At 40.5% G+C, this 21991-nt stretch overlaps 1 protein-coding gene across 2 annotated transcripts; it reads left to right on the top strand.

Moving 5' to 3' along the window:
• Positions 1-4576: 4576 nt before the first annotated feature.
• Positions 4577-21851, top strand: LOC107746146 (SLAIN motif-containing protein-like). Of its 2 annotated transcripts, XM_016560239.1 has the most exons (10): positions 4577-4734; positions 5596-5719; positions 6400-6854; positions 10160-10299; positions 11954-12076; positions 13693-13833; positions 16024-16308; positions 17773-17913; positions 20673-20943; positions 21025-21851. In XM_016560239.1, the coding sequence occupies exons 2-10, from the start codon at positions 5600-5602 to the stop codon at positions 21092-21094; spliced, it is 1746 nt and encodes a 581-aa protein (XP_016415725.1). In that variant the 5' UTR covers positions 4577-4734; positions 5596-5599; the 3' UTR covers positions 21095-21851. The 2 variants fall into 2 exon arrangements, with proteins under 2 accessions (XP_016415725.1, XP_016415726.1); XM_016560240.1 differs by lacking the exon at positions 5596-5719 and having other exon boundaries at positions 6276-6854.
• Positions 21852-21991: the final 140 nt, after the last annotated feature.

The raw sequence follows: 21991 nt of genomic DNA, 5'->3' as shown, positions 1-21991 counted from the left end.
CTGATTATGTAACGTTTAGTGGAAATGCTTTTGTTTTCATATGAGTTCATGCATTCAACTAACAATACACACTTGAAGACTCAGACCAACCCATGTTTTCTGTGTGTGTGTGTGTGTGTGTGTGTGTGTGTAATGAATAGCCAGAAGTGTAATTAGGAAGCTGCTGGGTGCAGCAAGGAAGTTCATTCTAATATTGTGCTGGATGTCCTGACCTGTTATAGATTTATGATTAGGTGTTTTATGATACCCGCTGTATCATATTTCATAAGCAAATTTCGATGGCCTCTAAATAATCAACACGATCAAAACCTTTCTAAAAAAACCTGTTGTACACAATCTACTGCATGCCTTCTGTCGTCTGAGTTTGTACATTTTTATCAAGTAAGAGGTGTTTACAAACTTCGGAGCTTCTCGTGTGTTTCTGCTGTCAAATCTTGACTGATTTTTCTCAAGTAAACATCAGAATAACTGCAGTAATATCTCCAGATGAACTCTTACTGGACTGAAGCTGCTCAGCTTTACTTGATTCTCCATCAGTCATGTTTTAGAGTCTCAAATCTGATCCTCAGGATCTTTTGAGGAGCGTTTGTTTCCAGAAGCTTTACTTTCACTGTTCCTCAGCGGAGGAATGATCTTCACAAGCCTCCAGAACATCTCACATCTTCTGAGGAGCCTTTATTTCTTCAGCTCTCAATCACTGCATTATATGTTTATATGACATATATTATATGTCAAAAGAAGGTACAGCAGATGTGTTGTATGTGTTTGTCTCTGCTGTAGTCGCTGGCTTCTCTTCATCATGGAGCATCTTTTCTCCAGACTGGAAGAGGATGCTTCAGCTGGAGCTTCTCGTGTCAGATCTTGACTGGTTTTTCTCAAGTAAAGGTCAGAATAACTGCAGTAATATCTCCAGATGAACTCTTACTGGACTGAAGCAGCTCAGCTTTACTTGATTCTCCATCAATCATGTTAGTCAGTCTCAAATCTGATCCTCAGGATCTTTTGAGGAGCGTTTGTTTCCAGAAGCTTTACTTTCACTGTTCCTCAGCGGAGGAATGATCTTCACAAGCCTCCAGAACATCTCACATCTTCTGAGGAGCCTTTATTTGTTTATTTTTTGCTAAAATTTGGGCCTTCTTCTCCTCGAGTATGTGCTCCATATTCTCCTACTATATGCACAATAAAAGCCTGTTGTATCAAAAATATGATACCAAATAAAAACACATAAGTAAACTTTTTTGTCTAAAGGTTCAATAAAAACTTACATAAAAAAAAAAAATAATAATAATAAAAAAATATTATTCTGACTATTGTTTCATATGTTAGGCTTTACAGGGTTAATAAATAAAAGTCTCCAGTAAGACGGATAATATGAATGTTACATGGATTCATTGTAATTTAGGCTTCAGGTCCTTTAAATGAAGACCAGCGTTTTACTCTGTGAGAAATAATGCCTGGCAATACATGTGATACAGTTCACAAAGTTACAGTCATTTTTGACCTGTGTTTGCAAATATTCTGCATGCATAGAATACACAGATGACCTACTACACGTGTCAGAAAGTGACCTATATTTTCAAAGAGGTACATTTTTAGGAACAAAGTTGTAGCTGTTGAAAATATACCACCCTAGTGACCTTTTTTTTTTTCGTGGACTAAGAAGGACCACGCTCCCATCTACATTGATGGGGCTGAAGTGGAGCGCGTGGCGAGCTTCAAGTTCCTTGGTGTCCATCTCTCTGAGGATCTTTCCTGGACCCTCAATACCTCCACACTGATCAAAAAGGCACAACAGCGCCTTTACTTCCTTAGGAAACTAAGGGAAGCTCACCTGTCCCCCAACATCCTGCTGAACTTTTACCGTTGCACTATTGAAAGCATTCTCACAAACTGCATCACAGTGTGGTATGGCAACTGCACTGTTTCGGACCAGAAAGCCCTCCAGCGGGTGGTGAAAACTGCCCAATACACCACTGGTGTTGGGCTACCCTCCATCAAAGACGTTTACCACAAACGCTGCCTAAGGAGAGTGAGAAGCATCATCAAAGACTCCTCTCACCCCAATCACAGACTGTTCACTCCTCTCCCATCGGGGAGACGTTATAGGAGTCTTCGCTGTCGCACCAGCAGACTCAGGAACAGTTTCTTTCCCTCAGCGGTCAGCCTACTGAACTCCAATCTCAGGCGCTGAACACTACATCCTAGATGGACCACCTAATGCTTAACTTAAAAAAAAAAATAAAAAAAAAAATAAATTGTTCAGAACATTAACCTGTCTGCACTCCTCACTCACAATGTTCTTATTATTCCCTCTGTTATTTTGCACATTTCTCTGTTATTTTGCACATTTCTCTGTTATTTTGCACATTTCTCTGTTATTTTGCACATTTCTCTGTTATTTTGCACATTTCTCTGATATTTTGCACATTCCCTTGCACATTTTTACCTCCGGATGCCGTTTGCACTGTTATGGTCATTGGCCATATATAAACATATGCTATTTACGTACCTCACTGTATAATGCACCTTCTGTTTATACTTTCCTTGCACCCTATGTTGTATGTACAGTCATTTGCATTGAGCTGGTCTCTGCCCCTCCTACCTCATAACTTGCACTATATGTCATAAAGCTTAATGCATATACACATAATCTATATTTATTTATATACTATGTTATTTGCACTTCTGGTTAGATGCTAACTGCATTTCATTGGCTCTGTACCTGTACTCTGCACAGTGACAATAAAGTTGAATCTATCTAATCTAATCTAAATGTGCTGCTCTCATGGCTCCAGGTCTGCAGCAGAAGGTCGAGTCTTTCTGGAGAACAGCTTCTCACTGGTGGCTCAGAGTGAAACTGTTTTATTTCCACTCAATAAACAAATTAAGCCCAAACCGCTGCGTGAATGCAGTTTAATGAAGATGAAAATCACTGTGGTGGAAATAAGAGAGTTCTGCAGAGTCAAAGCTGGGTTAAAGGAGAGGAACGAGACGCTGAGCTACTGTGTGAGATAAAGACCATCCGGCAGACGCTCTTCAACTTCATCAGCTGTAAGTCTGACCTGGGAAAATAAAGAGGTTAAATAACTTACAACAATAAAGCAGCCAGCTGCAGAGCAGATTTGAGTTTCAGTAGTTGTAGTGCTTTCTAGTTTTTGCATGTTAGACTAGTTGTTCAACCAAACTAACATTTAAATCAACGTTTCTCAGTAAGTACAGTAAGACCTAATACAGTAAGTGTTTGACAAATAAACCTCTTGATCAACTTCTTCATTTTGGCTCCTTTAAAATTAGACTTCAAAGTGTTTAGCAGTTGAACATTAAATACAATTCAATAATTGAACAAACCAAACCGAAAGGAAGATTAATCATGCAAATGGTGACTTTAAAACATAATTTTACAATAAAACATAAACAAGTCCCTGTCACACTCAATCTCCTGCATGTCTTCTGTCTCTGATTGATAGTTTTCAAAGCTCTTTTAGTGTAATTGTGCAAACGTCCAGCTTCAGCTGGAGCTTCTCGTGTCAGATCTTGACTGGTTTTTCTCAAGTAAAGGTCAGAATAACTGCAGTAATATCTCCAGATGAACTCTTACTGGACTGAAGCTGCTCAGCTTTACTTGATTCTCCATCAATCATGTTTTAGAGTCTCAAATCTGATCCTCAGGATCTTTTGAGGAGCGTTTGTTTCCAGAAGCTTTACTTTCACTGTTCCTCAGCGGAGGAATGATCTTCACAAGCCTCCAGAACATCTCACATCTTCTGAGGAGCCTTTATTTGTTTATTTTTTGCTAAAATTTGGGCCTTCTTCTCCTCGAGTATGTGCTCCATATTCTCCTACTATATGCACAATAAAAGCCTGTTGTATCAAAAATATGATACCAAATAAAAACACATAAGTAAACTTTTTTGTCTAAAGGTTCAATAAAAACTTACATAAAAAAAATAAAAAATAAAATAAAAAATATTATTCTGACTATTGTTTCATATGTTAGGCTTTACAGGGTTAATAAATAAAAGTCTCCAGTAAGACGGATAATATGAATGTTACATGGATTCATTGTAATTTAGGCTTCAGGTCCTTTAAATGAAGACCAGCGTTTTACTCTGTGAGAAATAATGCCTGGCAATACATGTGATACAGTTCACAAAGTTACAGTCATTTTTGACCTGTGTTTGCAAATATTCTGCATGCATAGAATACACAGATGACCTACTACACGTGTCAGAAAGTGACCTATATTTTCAAAGAGGTACATTTTTAGGAACAAAGTTGTAGCTGTTGAAAATATACCACCCTAGTGACCTTTTTTTTTTTCTTCAGAGAGAGGACACTGCATGCGATTTCCCACAATGCTGTGCATTTCTTGTAAAAACATGTTTTTATTTGTTTATTTATTTATTTATTTCTCTAAAATGATTGCAAGAGAACAACAGTTTGTGTCTTGCCTCCATCTACTGGACAGAGTCAATGGAGTCCAGTAGGCGGAGCTACATTTCGATATATGGTCCGTGGCGTTACTGCAGTGGGCGGGGCTTCGCGTTCGATTGGCTCAACTGGTGTCCATCACTTCGGGTCGATAGCAAACGAGCTAACTAGCTCCACACAACTAATACTACAGCATAGCGGCGAGAGACCCGCGGCTTATTTATTTAAATCTATTTATTTAATATTTTTTTTAATATTGAAACATTAAATCTGTTGTTTGCAGAGACTGGGACGAAAGGGGAGGTATGTTGATTATTGTGCGAGTACTAAGTTAACTGGAAACAGTTCAGCTTAACCTTACACGCTACCGGAGAGATAGAAACATATTAGCTTAATGTGGATGCAAATAACTACACCAGCCCTTCTGTGCTATTTAACACGTATTGGTTAAAGATTTTAGTATTGTTTACGGTTTACAGTGTAATTAACTTGATGAAAAGTTTTTCTTCTATAAGTATATCCTCATTTGTTTGCTGCTTTATTTGTTCTGCTAACTTGTGTGCCATTGCTGCTATGAACAATTTGCTAGCAGATAATATTAACCTAGTATATCAGTTTTTGCTCTCTATTTATCACTATTAACCTTCTAGTTTAGGTGTAACAGATCTACATTTTAACCTTTCTTGAGCGTCTCTGTAGTAACTTGAGATAATAAAATAATAGTAATATTTGCTATTAAAGAATTGTGTGTAATTTTATGCATGATAACAGCAGTAATGATTAAAAAAAGTTGAATACTGTTTAAACCAAAATAAAGCCTTTTTTTTTTTTATCAGTTTTTGTATTTAATAATTGTGTGTAGGGTTGCAAAGGGGTGGAAAATTTCCAGTAAATATCTGGAAACTTTCCAAAAAATCCCTGGAATATAAAAAAAAAATCCTGGAAAGTTTCCGAAATGTACTAGTCATTTATTAACTAGTTTGTATTTCTGTTGTAGATTACTAATTAATACAAATTGCTGGAGGCATATGTATGTAAATGTATTTGTGTACATAAAAAAAATGAACTGTAAAAAGGAAGTTAGGTATAGTGCTTTGAGAAATGCACATAGACATTTTTTTTCCTGTTTGATTCCTTCGCCTGACACACACATTGTTGTTGTAGGAGAATGGTCATCCCTGATGGTGGAAGTGCCCTTCAGCCAGCAGATAGCATTGATGCAGACGAGGTGATGTCCAGCTCAGAGCCGGAGTTCGGTCCCAATCTGACCGCGGTGGAGCTGGAGGAGGTGCGTAAGCTGCAGGACTATTAACCTTCTAGTTTAGGTGTAACAGATCTACATTTTAACCTTTCTTGAGCGTCTCTGTAGTAACTTGAGATAATAAAATAATAGTAATATTTGCTATTAAAGAATTGTGTGTAATTTTATGCATGATAACAGCAGTAATGATTAAAAAAAGTTGAATACTGTTTAAACCAAAATAAAGCCTTTTTTTTTTTTATCAGTTTTTGTATTTAATAATTGTGTGTAGGGTTGCAAAGGGGTGGAAAATTTCCAGTAAATATCTGGAAACTTTCCAAAAAATCCCTGGAATATAAAAAAAAAATCCTGGAAAGTTTCCGAAATGTACTAGTCATTTATTAACTAGTTTGTATTTCTGTTGTAGATTACTAATTAATACAAATTGCTGGAGGCATATGTATGTAAATGTATTTGTGTACATAAAAAAAATGAACTGTAAAAAGGAAGTTAGGTATAGTGCTTTGAGAAATGCACATAGACATTTTTTTTCCTGTTTATTTTAGTTTGATTCCTTCGCCTGACACACACATTGTTGTTGTAGGAGAATGGTCATCCCTGATGGTGGAAGTGCCCTTCAGCCAGCGGATAGCAGTGATGCAGACGAGGTGATGTCCAGCTCAGAGCCGGAGTTCGGTCCCAATCTGACCGCGGTGGAGCTGGAGGAGGTGCGTAAGCTGCAGGAGCTGGTGCGACGTCTGGAGGTCCAGAATCAAGCCCTGCGCAACAGGGGCAGCAAACTAGTGCTGGGGGCCAACAGCAACCTCTCCACCGGAGCTAACAGGAATAACCTGCACGGGGGCATGGACACTTCTCCCGGAGCAGAGGATGCTGGGAACCTGGTGTTGTCGCCTCCAGCGGGCAGCAGCAGCAGTGAGGACATGTCTCCACTGCCTGAGGCCTCCAGGCCGGAGGATGAGGAGGAGCGGGCCGGATTCCTGAGCTCGCCGTGTGCTTCAGGCTCCAAACAAACACTGGGCCGCTTCGAGCCGAGTCTGTCTCCAGATCTCTGTGATTCAGAGACGCTGGGAGCGAGTGATGCGGGTATGGACCAGTCCGCCCTGGACGAGGTGGATGAACTTGATTTAGAGACGTGCGCTCAGACCGAGGATGAAGACAGCTGGTGGGTTTATTCATCTTTTTATTATAATGTCACATAGCACTTAAAGTAGAACAAAATGCAAAAATTTTTATAAAACCGCACACACCACAATGAGTTTTGTGCATGTCGTGAGTTGGTGCCTAGGTGTTGTTGTTATGGGTTTGTGCTATGATACGTAAGGCTGGAATGCACTACATGACTTTTAAAATTGGAATGAATTAAAATCACTAGGAGTCATGCACTTAAAACTGGGCGTCATGTACTAAATGACTGAGGATCACACACTACCAGTATTTCAGGTTGTTTCAAACACAACAAAGAAATATGTGCTTCATTGCTAGGAGATACATGACAAATAAAAGTTATGTTTTAACGTCGGCCCAAATATCAAACAATCAGAGTATGTTGCTGAAAAAAGTCAGTTAATACACTACGTGATTTTCTGTGAAATCTGTCAACTCAAATCTGCAGATTGGCGTCAACTCATCTGGACTGCAAATCTGTAATGTATTCCAGCCTAAATGGTTAGTTCACCCAAAAATAAAAGTTAAGTAGTTATTTACTCACTCTGGTGCTGCCGTACACCGTTCTTTCTTTCTTGGAGAATTTTTTACAAATGTGCTGCTTGCATTCATCCATAATAGCAATGAAAGCCGACCAGCATCGAGCTTTTAAAAAAAAAAAAAAAAAGATGCAGAAGTATCTATGAATGCGACCGTCTCCATGCAACATGTGTCGTATATATTCCAAGTGTTCTGGTCGCTAGAGATTCGTGAAAAGACAAACCGAAATGTAGTTTATTTAACACAAATCCTGAGCTCAGCAGCTGGTCTTCTGTGTATGACTGCACATTCATGAGAATCTGTTAGCGCAGCGGTTCACTCCGGCTCGCCCAGGAAAAGCACACACATTTGTGAGAAATCAAGGTTAATATAAACACAACGTCCCTTTAGGGATATGCCGGTATCAAATTTTCATGTTGCGATTAATTGCTAATGCTTTTTATCACGGTATGCGGTATTATCGCGATATTGAAATTTACTTGTAAAAGCGGTGTGCCCATTTTACTTTCACTTTAAAATGGCGGCAATTCGGAGTAAAGCAATTGTTAGTTTTTAGTTTGTTTGAATTTTCCCTCTTTTCCTCGCTTTCCTTCGCTTTTAAATAGCTTAAAATTGGCGCTGTGATGAACATCATAGCAAATACACAAATCTGAATGGCTGTTTAAATCATTTAAACACGATTCAGAAACAGAAAGAAGTACAGCTGCTTTGTTTACAGGGTTTCCGGGGTAACGGCTGCATTTAAATGAGTTATTATTATTATTATTATTATTATTATTTCTGCAGTTTAGCGCCATCTGCTGTCAGAGAGTGGAAGTGCGCTTGCATCCAGAGCGTCTCTCACATGTTCCCCCATGTGCTTCTCGTCCGCGCTTGTTTACATCAGAGTGCGCACTCGTCTTTCACGCAGCATACAGCGGTGTTGTGCATTTTGACCAGTTTATGGGAAAAGTATTCTTAAAATGCATTCAAAATTCTAAATAATTTGTAATATGTAATTATTCACGGTATTTAGAAGTGCCCACGATAACAATATCGTGCATATTCAGTACCGTGATATATCGCATCACCGAATACTGGCACAAGTCTACGTCCCTTGCTTCTGGCCCAAGTCAAAAGAGCCCATTCTCTATGATATTCTGGTCTCTAGGTCAGATTGTTTACCCACTGCAAATCGTGAGTCAGATCTCAAGAAAACCTCAAACCGATATGCATGATTGTTCAGTTCATTCATGTGTTTTAGGAACTTAAGTAGTACGTCTGCTGTAATGTTGTGCGATTTTGCGACTGTGTTTTCGTTTACTCACAGTTTACTCGTCCAGTAGTGTTGACTCAGAACTACAGCTAATAATAGCTCATAACTAAAAACAGGCTGCATGTCTGGATTACAGCAAGAGATGGTTTTGCATGCAAATGTGCGGAAATTCAGGGTTTCAGGGTGATCTTACTATTAATAAACTTTAATAAATGTAATTATTAGGCTACAGGCTTTTATCTTTAGTCCATTCTGCATTGATTTGTTTAATTAATAGAGAATTTCCGAAAGGAATCAATAATAAGAAGCAGCTAATCTCTCTAATGCAGCTTTAATTTCCAGCAGAATAATCCAGCCACTAATCCGGCAGCGGTTTGGCGTCGGCCAGCAATTAGCCGCTCCGTATGTCCATATCTGTAGCGTGAGGTTAATAGAGCCACGTTTGCTAGCAGTGCTGGGGCTGTATATCTGGCGAGATGGTAAGCAGCTTTATGCTTCATGTGATCGCGCTCATTCTGGATGCTGAAAACAGAGGATTGTTATGAACCAGATGGTGAGCAGAGCAGTTTTTTAATAGGATGCGTTATATAAATCCTCAGTGTTTTGTTTGGGATGTTTACATTGTCCCTCATTTCTCAGTTAAATGTGAAGTAAGTAAAGTAAATATAAATACTTACAGGAGTCTTCCTGAAGACTGTTAAACACTTAAGATGCCCATCTGTAGGTTTAAGGTTTGGCTTTCGTCAGTCTCTCACCTTCTGTTAAGGCAACAAAAAAACTCTGTCGTGCTGTTATTATTATTATCATTACTGTATGTGTTTGGGAAACCTGTTGAAACACAGTCATTATTTCTGTACTTCTGTTGGGGTTTGCGAGTGGTCCAGAAGTGACACATCGCAGCTTTAAATATGCAGAAGCACCGTCTTGTGTTCTCAGGCTTTCTGTCTTGATAACAGTAAAAGAGATGTGCAGTTTTTTGAATGCTGGCAATCTTTCAAATGAGTGAGCGGCCCAGTCTCTGCTTCCAAACAGGATCAGGAATCTTATTGCCAGTTATTTTGTCTGTCTTCCAGAGAACGGGCTCCATCAGAGCAGCATTTATTGACACAGCTGCTCATGATGGATGGATGCTTCACAAATAAACATCAGGCATCTGTTCCAGTCAACACTGGCTGCCCCACATAAAAGACCGTTTGATTTCACTTCTATTTACATTTGAGCAGCAATCATGTAGAGGATGTGCCGCCTGGGTTTCTTCAGGTGCTCAGACTAAGGTCTATAACACCCTACTGAGAGACGCAAGAATGTGCATGTCTGGATTTGTGTCAAATTGGAATTTAATTACACAATAATCACATTTATCTCAAACAATATAATAACTTAATAGTGATAGGTCTAACATTGATATAGTCTAATTTCTCCTCCAGAACTAATGTGGCTGTGATGGATTTCAATTACAGGTGCTGTGTCTGCCGTTCTGTAAATGTGTCCTGGTTTTCTCTCTTTAGGTTGTACGTTTCACCAAAGAAGCAGGTTGTGGCTGAACAGGGGCCTGAATCTCCTCTGAAATGGTGTCGGAAATTCCTCGATCATCCCAGTCCAGAGACTGAAGTCGCCTGTCGGACGCTCATCCACCGGCTAGACCAAAGTATGGAGACTTCACAAGATAACATGTGAATAAATTCATGTGTAATAGAAACAATATTTCATGGTGATGTTTATTGTATACACATGAATACAGAACGACCAAATTATTCAGGTTCAAGCGCTTTAACGCGTCACTGAACTACAGAAGGATTACCATTCGCAGCCACTCTTGTGAGAGGCTGATGTGCACTTTTCCAGGGAAATATTGTCCCGTGACATGTTTCTGCTTTGCACACTGGAGATTTACTGTAGTTTCTGCTTCTGTAGTGTCTGTCACACTGTGAATCAGGAATAGTAATGGATCTTTTCTTCTGTATGGTGACATAATCCCAGTGAAACGGATTATTGAAAAAGAAAAAGAAAAAAAAACATAGAATGAGACTTGATTCTGTGCATGTTGAGATGTGGCGTGGCTCTGGAGAGAGATGGACATGAGCTTTAATCAGACTAAATGATTGGAAATTCCTGCATACGTTGCCAGAGAAGTCGGTTATTTCACCAGAAGATCCAGTTATGACATTCTGATTAAACATTGGCAGATCAAAAAAAAACAAAAAAAACGTGCACAGATGAATTGTTCACAGATCTATAGCATGCATTAATGACACCATGTGAAAGTCAGCGAAGATCATTAAAATCATTATAGTTGCTGGCATGTGCTGGCTCTAATACCTGTCTAAAATGTTTATTGTCATTATAGCTGATCATATGAGTAATTAGTAACCTTTGGGTAGGACGGCAATCAACAGTTTCTTATGTGTATAGCTGAATCAACTCAACTACCAACGGTTCTTGCTGAAATCTCACTCCTCTTCTGGTGGAATGAAAGAGGATTTGCTCAGCTTCAGAGAGGAAAAAATGGACCTTAAGTGTAAAACCTTTTAGCCTGTCGTTCAGTTTAGAAGCTAGTCAAATTTTTTGTGTTTATATATATATTTTTTACCAACCAGTTTCTTTCTTAAAAACAAATATTATCTACATCAGTACAGTAGCCAACACGGCCATGCCTGTTATTTTTAAGTGTTGACGGGTAAAAGGCTGAATAGACTGCAGGAAAACACAGTAAGTCGTTACTGTACTATATTTTTTTCCTGAAATGTAAGTTTAAAAAAAAACAAAAAAACATTACTGTTATAAGAATAATTTCTTGCTGAAAGTATCAAAATGCTTATTTATTTAGCCAACATTATTACGTTCCTTTCTATGTTGTGTCATTTGCAAGTTTTTGAAGTTTAATGCTCACTTTTAAGAATGTGTGCTGTTAACTGTTTTGTCAAATGAACTATTTGAAGGGATAGTTCACATAAAATGACAATTCACTCGTCATTTACTCACCCTCATGCTAAAAAACCTCTAACACATTCTTTCTTCTGTGGGACATAAAAGAAAATATTTTGGAGAAATGTTTCAGCTGTTTTTGCCCACATAATGATAGTCGGTGGAGTCCAAAACAACGCTGGACGCAACTGACTTTCATTGTGTGGATGAAAAACAAAACCGAATACTGAGACATTTTTCAAAGCATCTTGTTTTGTGTCCCACTTGAGCAAGAAAGTCATGGAGGATTCAAACAGCATGAGGGTGAGTACATTATGATTTTTTAATCCGGTTGTTAGACTTGCGCTAATGCTGTATTTGATTTTTGTGTTTTGTAGCATCTAGATGGAAGAACGTGTACAATAGCCCATCTCAGTCCAGTGAGGCTGGCGTCTCGGCGTCTTCCTCTGCTGGGTACCTCAAATCAACTAACAAAACACTACTAACCTCTGGCAGCTCAGGTATGGCATTAACCCCATTCACTGCGCTTCACACACACACACACTCACGCTCACACACACACGCCCACACTCACGCTCACACACACACACACACACGCGCGCACTCACGTGCTCACACTCACGCTCACACACTCACGCGCACACACTCACGCGCACACACTCACGCGCACACACTCACGCGCACACACTCACGCGCACACACTCACGCGCACACACTCACGCGCACACACTCACGCGCACACACTCACGCGCACACACTCACGCGCACACACTCACGCGCACACACTCACGCGCACACACTCACGCGCACACACTCACGCGCACACACTCACGCGCACACACTCACGCGCACACACTCACGCGCACACACTCACGCGCACACACTCACGCGCACACACTCACGCGCACACACACTCACGCACACAGACACTAACACACACACTCACGCCCACACGCTCACACGCACACACACACGTGCTCACACTCACGCTCACACACTCACGCGCACACAGACACTCACTCACACACTCACACACGCGCACTCACACACACACGCGCAAAACACACACACACACGCGCGCGCACACACTCATGCACACACACACACTCACGCGCACGCTCACACACTCACGCGCACACATACTCACACTCACGTGCACGCACACTTTCACACACGCACACTCACACACACGCGCACGCACTCATGCACACACGCGCACACACACTCACTCTCTCTCTCTCACACACACACACAGGCGTTCACTGCTGTGGACGGAGCTGATGTGTTCAGTGCACATAAAGCAGGTGACAGGATCAGATATCATGCATGAGGTGTCTAGCAAACATTTCTGGCTGGCACACTCCTCTCACGCAGTCTTCATCTGTGTGTTTTTATGTGTTTAAAAACCTGTTTGGTCTGCAGTGTGAGCTGAAGTCACAAGTAACCGCCTCTGCATGAGTTTCTGCCATTTAATGAACCTCGTTAGTAGCTAGAAATGATTTTTACTTGCTTTGCTGCATCAGTGTGACTCACTTGACGTACTAGGGCTGCGTGATATGGAGCAAAAATCATATCTGCATTTGTAGACAGAACAGCAGGAAAGATGTGAAGCACATCCACTTTTGGATGCGAACCGTTTATAATAATCTCTACAGATTAAATGGTTTTGCTGCTCATCTGACCTTTTAAATCTGAATAATCTTCAAATAATTGAACTAGGGCTGCGACTAATGATTATTTTGATAACTGATTAATCAATATCTTTGATTAATCGATTAATTTAATTTAAAAAGCCATATATTTCTGTATTTATAAAAAAAAAAATCACATAGCCTGCCCAGTGTTGCTCTTTTAACAATATACAAATCTGAAAATAAATATACTTACTGTATCTATGTGGGGAAAAAAAGGTTAACATAAGTTTGGTATTTTTCAGATGAATTTTCTCTGTAGAAATGTGTTATTCACAGTTTGAAAGTGAAGTGACAGGTGGATATTTTCTGTGCACTGCATGCAGACGCAATTAATTGATGATCAAATTTGTTGACGATTCTGTGTATTATCCATTCTCATCATCAGTTTTGCTGTTATTGAGTGTGTTTTGGGTTGTTCACAGGTTGTATGGGCGTTCCCCCTGCTCTCAGCTCACAGTCGTCTATTGACAGTGAGTTAAGCACCTCAGATGACTCCATCTCCATGGGCTACAAGCTTCAGGACCTGACTGATGTTCAGATAATGGCTCGTCTGCAGGAGGAGAGTGAGTATCCTTCAGCAGACTCTGAGAGGTTTTTACCGCCATATGTGAAATGCAAATAAACGTGGGATATGGAAATGCTTTCTGTTCTTGCATGTCCTTTGTTTGTTTCGAACTCTGCTTCAACAGCAAGCTCTGACAAAGGTTCGGGCAAACTGTAGACCGCTGTTGTTTGTGCTCTTTTGGAGATTAACTTGAGTCTGTTGTGTAACTATTACACAGCAGTTTTGGGTGATAGCACAAAGGTTTTATTATTTGACAAACCATATGAGTTTGAAAGGCCTATGTGGTTTGACCCTCTTTACTTTCTTAAAGGGGTCATATGATGCTTTTTTAAAGATCATTATTTTGTGTATTTGGTGTAACATAATATGTTGACATGCTTTAATGTTCAAAAAACACATTATTTTTCAAATACTGTACATTATTGTAGGTCCTCTATGCCCCGCCTCTCTCAAACGCTTCGTTTTCTACAAAGTCCCTCCTTCCGACAAGCGCAGTCTGCTCTGATTGGCCAGCTGACCCAGTGCATTGTGATTGGCCGAACACCGCAAGCACTCGTCGGAAATGTAACGCCCCTTACCATAATCGCGAGCTTCATCTTTCAAAATAAATGTAAAGACAGAGCCCGAAAGGGGAACAGAGTCGCGTGACAGACACAGTGATGAAGCTGGTATGTGTTTGCAGTACACAAGCCACGGTTAAGACAGCTGACTCCACTGTGATGTGACCCTGTCTCTCTCTCTCACGCACGCACACTTACTTAAGCTAATAACAAAACAGTAGCTGATTCAGAAGCGGCAGATTGTCATAGCAAAGTCAGAATTACCTCCTCTCCTAGGTTCACGAAACGGTCGTCCATAAAATGCATTGCTGTTCTGTTGTAAGTGATCTTAATGATTCCTAAATGCATCTACTTTCGGAAGGTGAAATAAAGTGCTTTTGCTTTCGCCTAGAAACACACAGCGTCTCCCTGACATGCTGCATCAACACTACTGCTGTTCCTGAAACCACGCCTTCTTTCTTTGCATGAACGTTTGGGCGGCATTATTCAAATATTTTCACATAGTGAGGTAGATATGTGGGGGCGTGTTAGAACGAGCCGTTTTAGGGGGGCGTGGCAGAGTCTTAACTTTTATAAAGAATATCTCTTTGGTTTTGAGACTTTAGTCTTTGCAACTTCAGGGATCTTATCTATGCACAATCAGCTTGTAACACTCCAAAGAGAAAGGAAAACTTGAAATTGCACCATATGACCCCTTTAATACTGACTTTAAGGATGGAATGTAGACCGCCTCAAGGAGGCTCTCATTATAAACGGTTATTCTCAAACTACACATCTCTGAGTTACAAAATACGTTCATGAAAATAAGATAGAAATCATGAGAAAAATAAAAGCTTCTAATAATCTTTCATTAGAACATTAGAATTCAGGGTGCAGAATGATGCACTATTTAGGATGGATAGCATGCCAATTGAGACAACGAATATGTCTTCTATCACTGATTGGACTTGTAGACTTTCAAAGAAATGTTTTTTTCGCCTTTTAGAGCCTTCAAGCTGTGTCTATCAAACTATGCACTAGGGGTCTCAATACTACAATGAAAAAAAAAACAATATCAGTGTCACTACTAGGGTTGTCGATGTCGGTACTGAAATGTAAAAAATGTGACGATACCAGATATCGTCAACAGATATGTCTGTGATTGGCTACAATCATCATCATCACGCTCTTCACCGAGCGCTTACACAGATACACACGGGAGCATTTAAAAGCTGCGTCTGTCAGCGGATCGGTCTATGAGCAGATATATTAGGGATTCGCTGATAGACGCGGCTTTCAAACGCTCCTGGTATCGTCACATTTTTCAAATTTAAGTACCGACTGGTACCAAAGTCTGTACTTTTGACAACCCTAGTCACTACAGTATCAGTAGTGCTGAGTACAGACTCTGTTTGGCACCTGTGATAGACAGACAGCAGCTTTCTGTGTGTGCAGGAGTTCTGTGAAGAGCACTTTTGCTAAAGTACACCTGAAAGGTCAATTACTCTGTCAATTAATCACTTATCATGCCAACTTCAAGGCTTTAATTTTTGACATTCAAGCTTGTTTTAACTTACATTGCTACTGATGTCACACCATCTACGGTTTCAAATGAAGCTTTTTTTCCGCACCGTCTTGGTGTTTTTCAGGTCTCCGGCAGGACTACGCCTCTAACTCGGCCTCGCGCCGCAGCTCCTCGGCCTCCCTGCAGTCTCTGCGTCGAGGTACCTACAGCGATCAGGAGTTCGACTCCTACAGTCAGGAGGACGAGGAGGACGAGTGCTGCTCTCTGCCGCAGCGGCTCCAGCGCTACTCGCCCCACAGCTCGCCCCGCTGCCTCTCTCCCAGCACTCTGGCCGAGTACAGCCGTCTGGCCTCCCCGCGCACACGCATGTCCCGCCGCTCCCTGCAGGGCCCGGGGCCCAAGAGCGAGGGTAGGACACGCTGGCTCATTCATTTAGTGTCCATCAGATATTAAACCAGTGATTTGTGCTAGACATGAAACGGCTTGTTTAGCAGAATGGATTGTGATGCTGATTGATGAACTAAATAATGGATGCACTGGTCATCCGATGACATTAATGCTCTGATGTAAAATGAACAAAGGATCATTTAAAGGGGTCACGAAATGCAACTTTACATTGTTTCTGGAAGCTAGCTAAAGACATTTTTGCTCAAACGTTCCAGTATTAGTAAACAATTGCATTGCATTAATTATGCCTCGTAATGCACCCTATAATGCATTGCATTATAGCATCTATTATTGCATCTCATGAATAATTGTAGCCACAGTTATAATACATTCTAATACTAATCTATTCATTGTTACACCTTTAGAAAATATAATGCATTAAAACACATGACAAACAAACCTTCAAAAAATTTAAACGCATTTTAACTTTGGTTACAGTTATTTATGAGAAGATGTAATGCATTTCAACGTACATCATGTATACCTTCAGAATGCATTTTACATAAAGGCTTGAAGTGAAGTGTTAACAAATATTTTTAATGAAACCTAAGAGATTTCTGTCCCTCCATTGGAAGTCCAGGTAATTTTAGTTTTATCCAGGTAATTATTATTTTTTTTCTCACAACTAAACAATGATTCTGATTATCATGTTTATCGCGCTGAAATCATGCGTTTTAAACCATATTAGTTTAAACTTCTGATAGACGGTTTTCTGAGCGCACACATCCGAAGCACACGCACAGAAAGCAGTTGTCACAGCATTTGAGTAACATTACTAAACTAAGCTCTCATTCACACACAAGTTTACGTTAAAAACACATGAGTTACAAAAACAGTTGGTTATGTCTGTGAAGGTAAACAGCTGGGAAATAAATCGCTTGTTTATTTTAGATCTGTGTGGCAGCAGCAATATACAGTAAATAAATCAATAAATCACTGCTCTGTTGTCTGCTCTGAGGCTGGTAATCTAAATAGTGTTCTGTGCTCGTCTGTGCAGCCAAAGACAGAACAGTTAGCATGTTTTGCTCAAACTTTCGCCATGGCTTTATAACTAGTACACCGTTTTCGCTTGCAAAATCAAAATGACGGCGCCGTGGGTGGAAACGTACAGATTAAGGGGCGGTAATATTATAATGAGATCCCTTTGCCACGTCACCAAGGGAGCGATATCAGATGCGCTCGTTTTTTCAGACGCTTGCAGAAAAATGCTTACCAAAACAAAGTTACTGGGTTAATCTTTTTCACGTTTCCTTGGTTGGTAGATGCACCGGGGACCTGATTATAGCACTTAAAACCTGGAAAAGTCAGATTTTCATGATATGTCACCTTTAATATTGATTGCACTCTTCTAGAGAGGAGAGGACTCTGCATGCATTCCTTCTGTATTGTTGTGAGTGTGTTAAGCAGGCCGTGTGTGTGGTTTCAGAGGAGCTCAGGCACAGCATGCCTAACCTGACCCCTCGCAGTGGCCTGCAGTCTCTGGAGGCAGTCAGAAACAGCCGCAGCATGGAGGCTAACCTACAGAGCTCAGGCAACCGCTCGTCCCGTCTGCCCCAGTCCCCCACAGGTTGGTACCCCGCTCCTTCATCCTCATCCTCATCCTCATCCCCCGTCCTCAGGGAACACTCTCTTTCAAGAGCACCAGCAGCGTCCACAACCCCATGTGTGTCTGGTTTCTGTGTGATCACTCCCTCAGTCTAAACCATTGTTGAACTGACAATACGCTGCTGGGTCAGTTTCTCCTCCCGTCCCATCCATTGTCTCTCACACAGTTAGTCTGTTCCTAAAACCTGTCGTACCGGTAGTGGGAGTTTGAGCCACTGTAGAATATCTTTTCTAGAGCCCTGCAGTGAAGATGTGTTTCTGTAGGCTAGATCAGTCGTGCATCGTGCATGTGCCGTGAACTTCACATGCTTCTGAAAATCCAGCGTTTAGTTGAACCTGATCAGCTCTCATTGTCAGAGTCGTAAACATGATGGCTTTCTTCTTCTGTGAAGGGGTTTGGCTTTGTTTCAAGTCGGACTGTTAAAGAAAGCGACGCACACGTATCCCAGAAATCCTGTAGAATTCAACCAACCAGATGATGACTTCGAAATCGTTTCCCATTTTGTGTTCCTTATACATCAGTCATTCAGCAAACCATCCGCGGCTGTGATGTCTGAGACTTAGACTAGCATCATCCTGGTTCCCTCGACTCAAAAAAATAAAAAAAACCCGAAAGGATTTTTCCATTGGCTTCTGGATTATTGCAGAAAATAAGCTCTGTGAGCAAGTTTCTGATTCACACACGTTCATCATTATCTTCTCAAATGAGCACAACTTTTATGAATTTAGTAGCCTAAGTACAATTGCCGGAAGTAAAAATTCTAAAAAAAATTCTAAACGAACACCACGGTCACAAGACTTCAGCGTCACCAGCATTAAGGCCCAAGTATACTTCTTTTTTTTTTTTAATGTGTACGCTAGCATACATTTGTGTAAAAAAAGGGTGTTACTGATGTACCTTCATGCCATAAAATAAAACGCAAAAACATCTTGAGCTTGTGTTCACCACAGACCTTTAACATTCAAAAACCCACTGAATTCAGGACGGTGGGACCGCAAGTGCTAAAATACTGAACTCATTTCCAGGTTTTTGCAAAAATGCGTCATCCCTGCAGCACTCAACAACAGCTTGGCCGCTGCCCAGTGAGGTGTAGTTTGATTTCATCATCTAATTACTAATGGTTATGTGGGTTAGTTTCGGCCTACAGCCAACTCGTGTCCTTTGGGAATTGGGTTAGAACCAAACAACATGACTGCATGCAGTGTTATTGTACACAGTATTTAGGCTCTGATCTCCTCACTGCACCCTAAAAGAGTCCATCTAGTGTTGAGTCTTTCATCCTGGATATCCTGGGGCCGCTGCGTCTTGTGTTTCCCAGCCTGATTGAGTGCCCTGTTGTGAGAGCGGTGAATAAGATCTTTTACACACACCAGTCTTTCCTGGAGGTTTTTCTCAGGGAGTGTCTTCTTCTTCAGTCACTCGCTTTGAGACGGTTTCCTTGGACAGAAGCTTGTTCATCAGATGGCATCCAGCTTTTCTTGAGCGTTTCGCCTCAACCAAGACATTCTCCAGCTCGGTGTTTCTCTGTGAGATCCAGGGGCCTCGTTTATAAAATGCACATACGATCGGATTTGATACTAAATTCCATCCTATGTCAAAAGTGAGGAACAAATCAGGATTTAATCAGGGAAAAACTGATGTGAAAATGTTCTGTGAATGCCAACTGAAGAGCATGCACACAAACTTTTTGCACTCATACCAGTAAATTAAAATAATGCAACATTATTGAAATGTCAATATAGAGAATTACGTTCAATATGCATTTATTAAAGGAACACTCCACTATTTTTGAAAATGGGCTCATTTTCCAACTCCCCTAGAGTTAAACAGTTGAGTTTTACAGTTTTCGAATGGATTCGAAAACGGTAAAACTCAACTGTTTAACTCTAGGGGAGTTGGAAAATGCGCCTATTTTCAAAAATAGTGGAGTGTTCCTTTAAAGGCACAAATGAGCATCATATTAACTGCTTTGTCATGATTACGCCACTGAAGAATTAGTTCATTATGTTGATGGATTCCTGGAATATCTCTCACACATGTTACCCTCTCTGTGAAATCCAGGCTAAAGTCTCAAAATCTAATTATGAGATAACAAGCATCAAAGTTTGATTTCAACCATTAATTTCACTATGATTTAAATTTTTTGACATGGCCTTACTCAGTCAATATTAAAGATATAAAGGTTATATTTTCACAGAATGTTCTACATCTTTATGAAGGATGATTTTATTTAGAAAACAGTAAATCACACACTAAAAGCATGACTTTAGCTGGGTTTTCACAGGCAGGGTCACACATGTTGACCATGCCTAGCGTCCAGTGCTGTTCTTCTGAACCGTAAGGGATTTTGTGGGCGTTCTGTAGATGCATGCGCTCGAATGTAAGATAAATTGCAAAAAAAAGCAACTGCAAAACAGGGATGCATTCAGGAATATTTTTTATGCATAAGGACATTTTATAAATCATTTGTAGGAACATTTTGGAAACTGTCGTCGTTCTCTTTATAAATGAGGCCCTAGGTCTGAGCAGAATAATGGCTTGTGATTCTTTGTCACTACCGGTACTTGGTGTTTCCGGCAAAGTTTCTAGGATTTCTGTCAGTGTGAAAGCCTTTCTTACACTTTTTGCAAAATTTAGACTGTTGGGCAAATGCATCCTCCTGTATATTTTCAATATTGATGGGGGTTTACAGGAGTGTTTGTGATTGGCTGCTCTTGTAGGTGTATCATCTGCGAGGATGAGGGGTGACAGCCAGTCCCCTCTCTATCTGCGGGCTCCCATGAAAGCCCTGAGTCCCGTCAGCTCTATGTCTGCAGTGCGACAGCACGCCAAAGGGCCAGCGAGTGCCCAGGGAGGGATGAGGAGGGTGCAGTCGCCCGGTCCCAACAATGGGGCGTCATACTCCGCTGCTGTCGCCCGTCAGACTCCAGGAAGAGGCATGACACCCTCTTCACCTTCCTCCAGAGGCAGACTTCCACAGACACCCAGGAGGTGAGTCAAGATCAGCCAAATACACTGCTGTCGTAGCCATTGTGAAAGCTCTTTGGAATTGAGGTTGTGTTTTCTCCATAGCAGATCTCTGGGAATGGCCAAACTGTGCGCTCCCATCGCTGATGAATCCTGGAAAGATGGTTGTTACTGAAGCCCTGAGAGCTGCGGCGGTTTTCCAGCCGCTAAAGACTGAGAAAAATCAGCACAGAGTCCCTAAAACAAGAGTTTGATCGAATCCACAATGGATCAGACACAGTTTGCATTCAGAGACTACAACAAATTGTTACCTTTGCTTGATTTTCAATTATCAATATATTTTTATTTTCTTGAGAATGGGGAAGTATGGAAAAAATATGAGAGCTTGAATAATGAAAAAGGTTTGATGTCCTGTAATGTAGTTTTTGTGAAACGTGTGGAATTTAATTCCTAAATGCTGTGGTGTAACCCGCTGTTGATTTTGCATGTTTATCTATTTTTAGAAATGAAGGATATATGATTTTTATTTGTGAAAAAATGTGAGATTTTTTTAATCTGATGAAGGAATCGTATTCTGTAAAGCAAGACGTTTGTCTGTTTTGTATCGTCAGGACAAAACACAGCAATATTGAAAATAGTTTTCATGAAAAATGACCGCGGAGGAGAAGAAAATACTTTTAATTTTTATATTTGAATTGAGATCACATCAATGTGCCAAGGTGCATTACTACTGCAACACTGTTCCTCCTTAATTCAGAGTGCTTGAAGGTGAAGTTACTACACTTTCACTCCATCTGGAAGTTTGAATATTTATTTTGATGCCTGTGTAGTCTAGGTTTAAATATTCACTAAGCCGGTAAAAGTTGAAATCTCTGAGTATGCAATGATAATGGAGTGCCTCAGAAAATCAATAAATCAATTTCAGCAATAAAGCAGTCGTTTTATTCTTTGCAGGGTTTCTCCTTTGCTTGGCAAGTTACAGTAACACATTAGAAACTGCTTTATTGTGTATCAAAACTAGCCAAAATACATTTGCAGTATACAATATGTTTTGTTTGAACGTGCAACTTTC

This window comes from Sinocyclocheilus rhinocerous, unplaced genomic scaffold (genome assembly GCF_001515625.1).
Source record: "Sinocyclocheilus rhinocerous isolate Xijiao unplaced genomic scaffold, SAMN03320098_v1.1 scaffold348, whole genome shotgun sequence".
Lineage (NCBI taxonomy): Eukaryota > Metazoa > Chordata > Actinopteri > Cypriniformes > Cyprinidae > Sinocyclocheilus > Sinocyclocheilus rhinocerous.
This window is presented reverse-complemented; position numbering and strand designations above follow the sequence as displayed.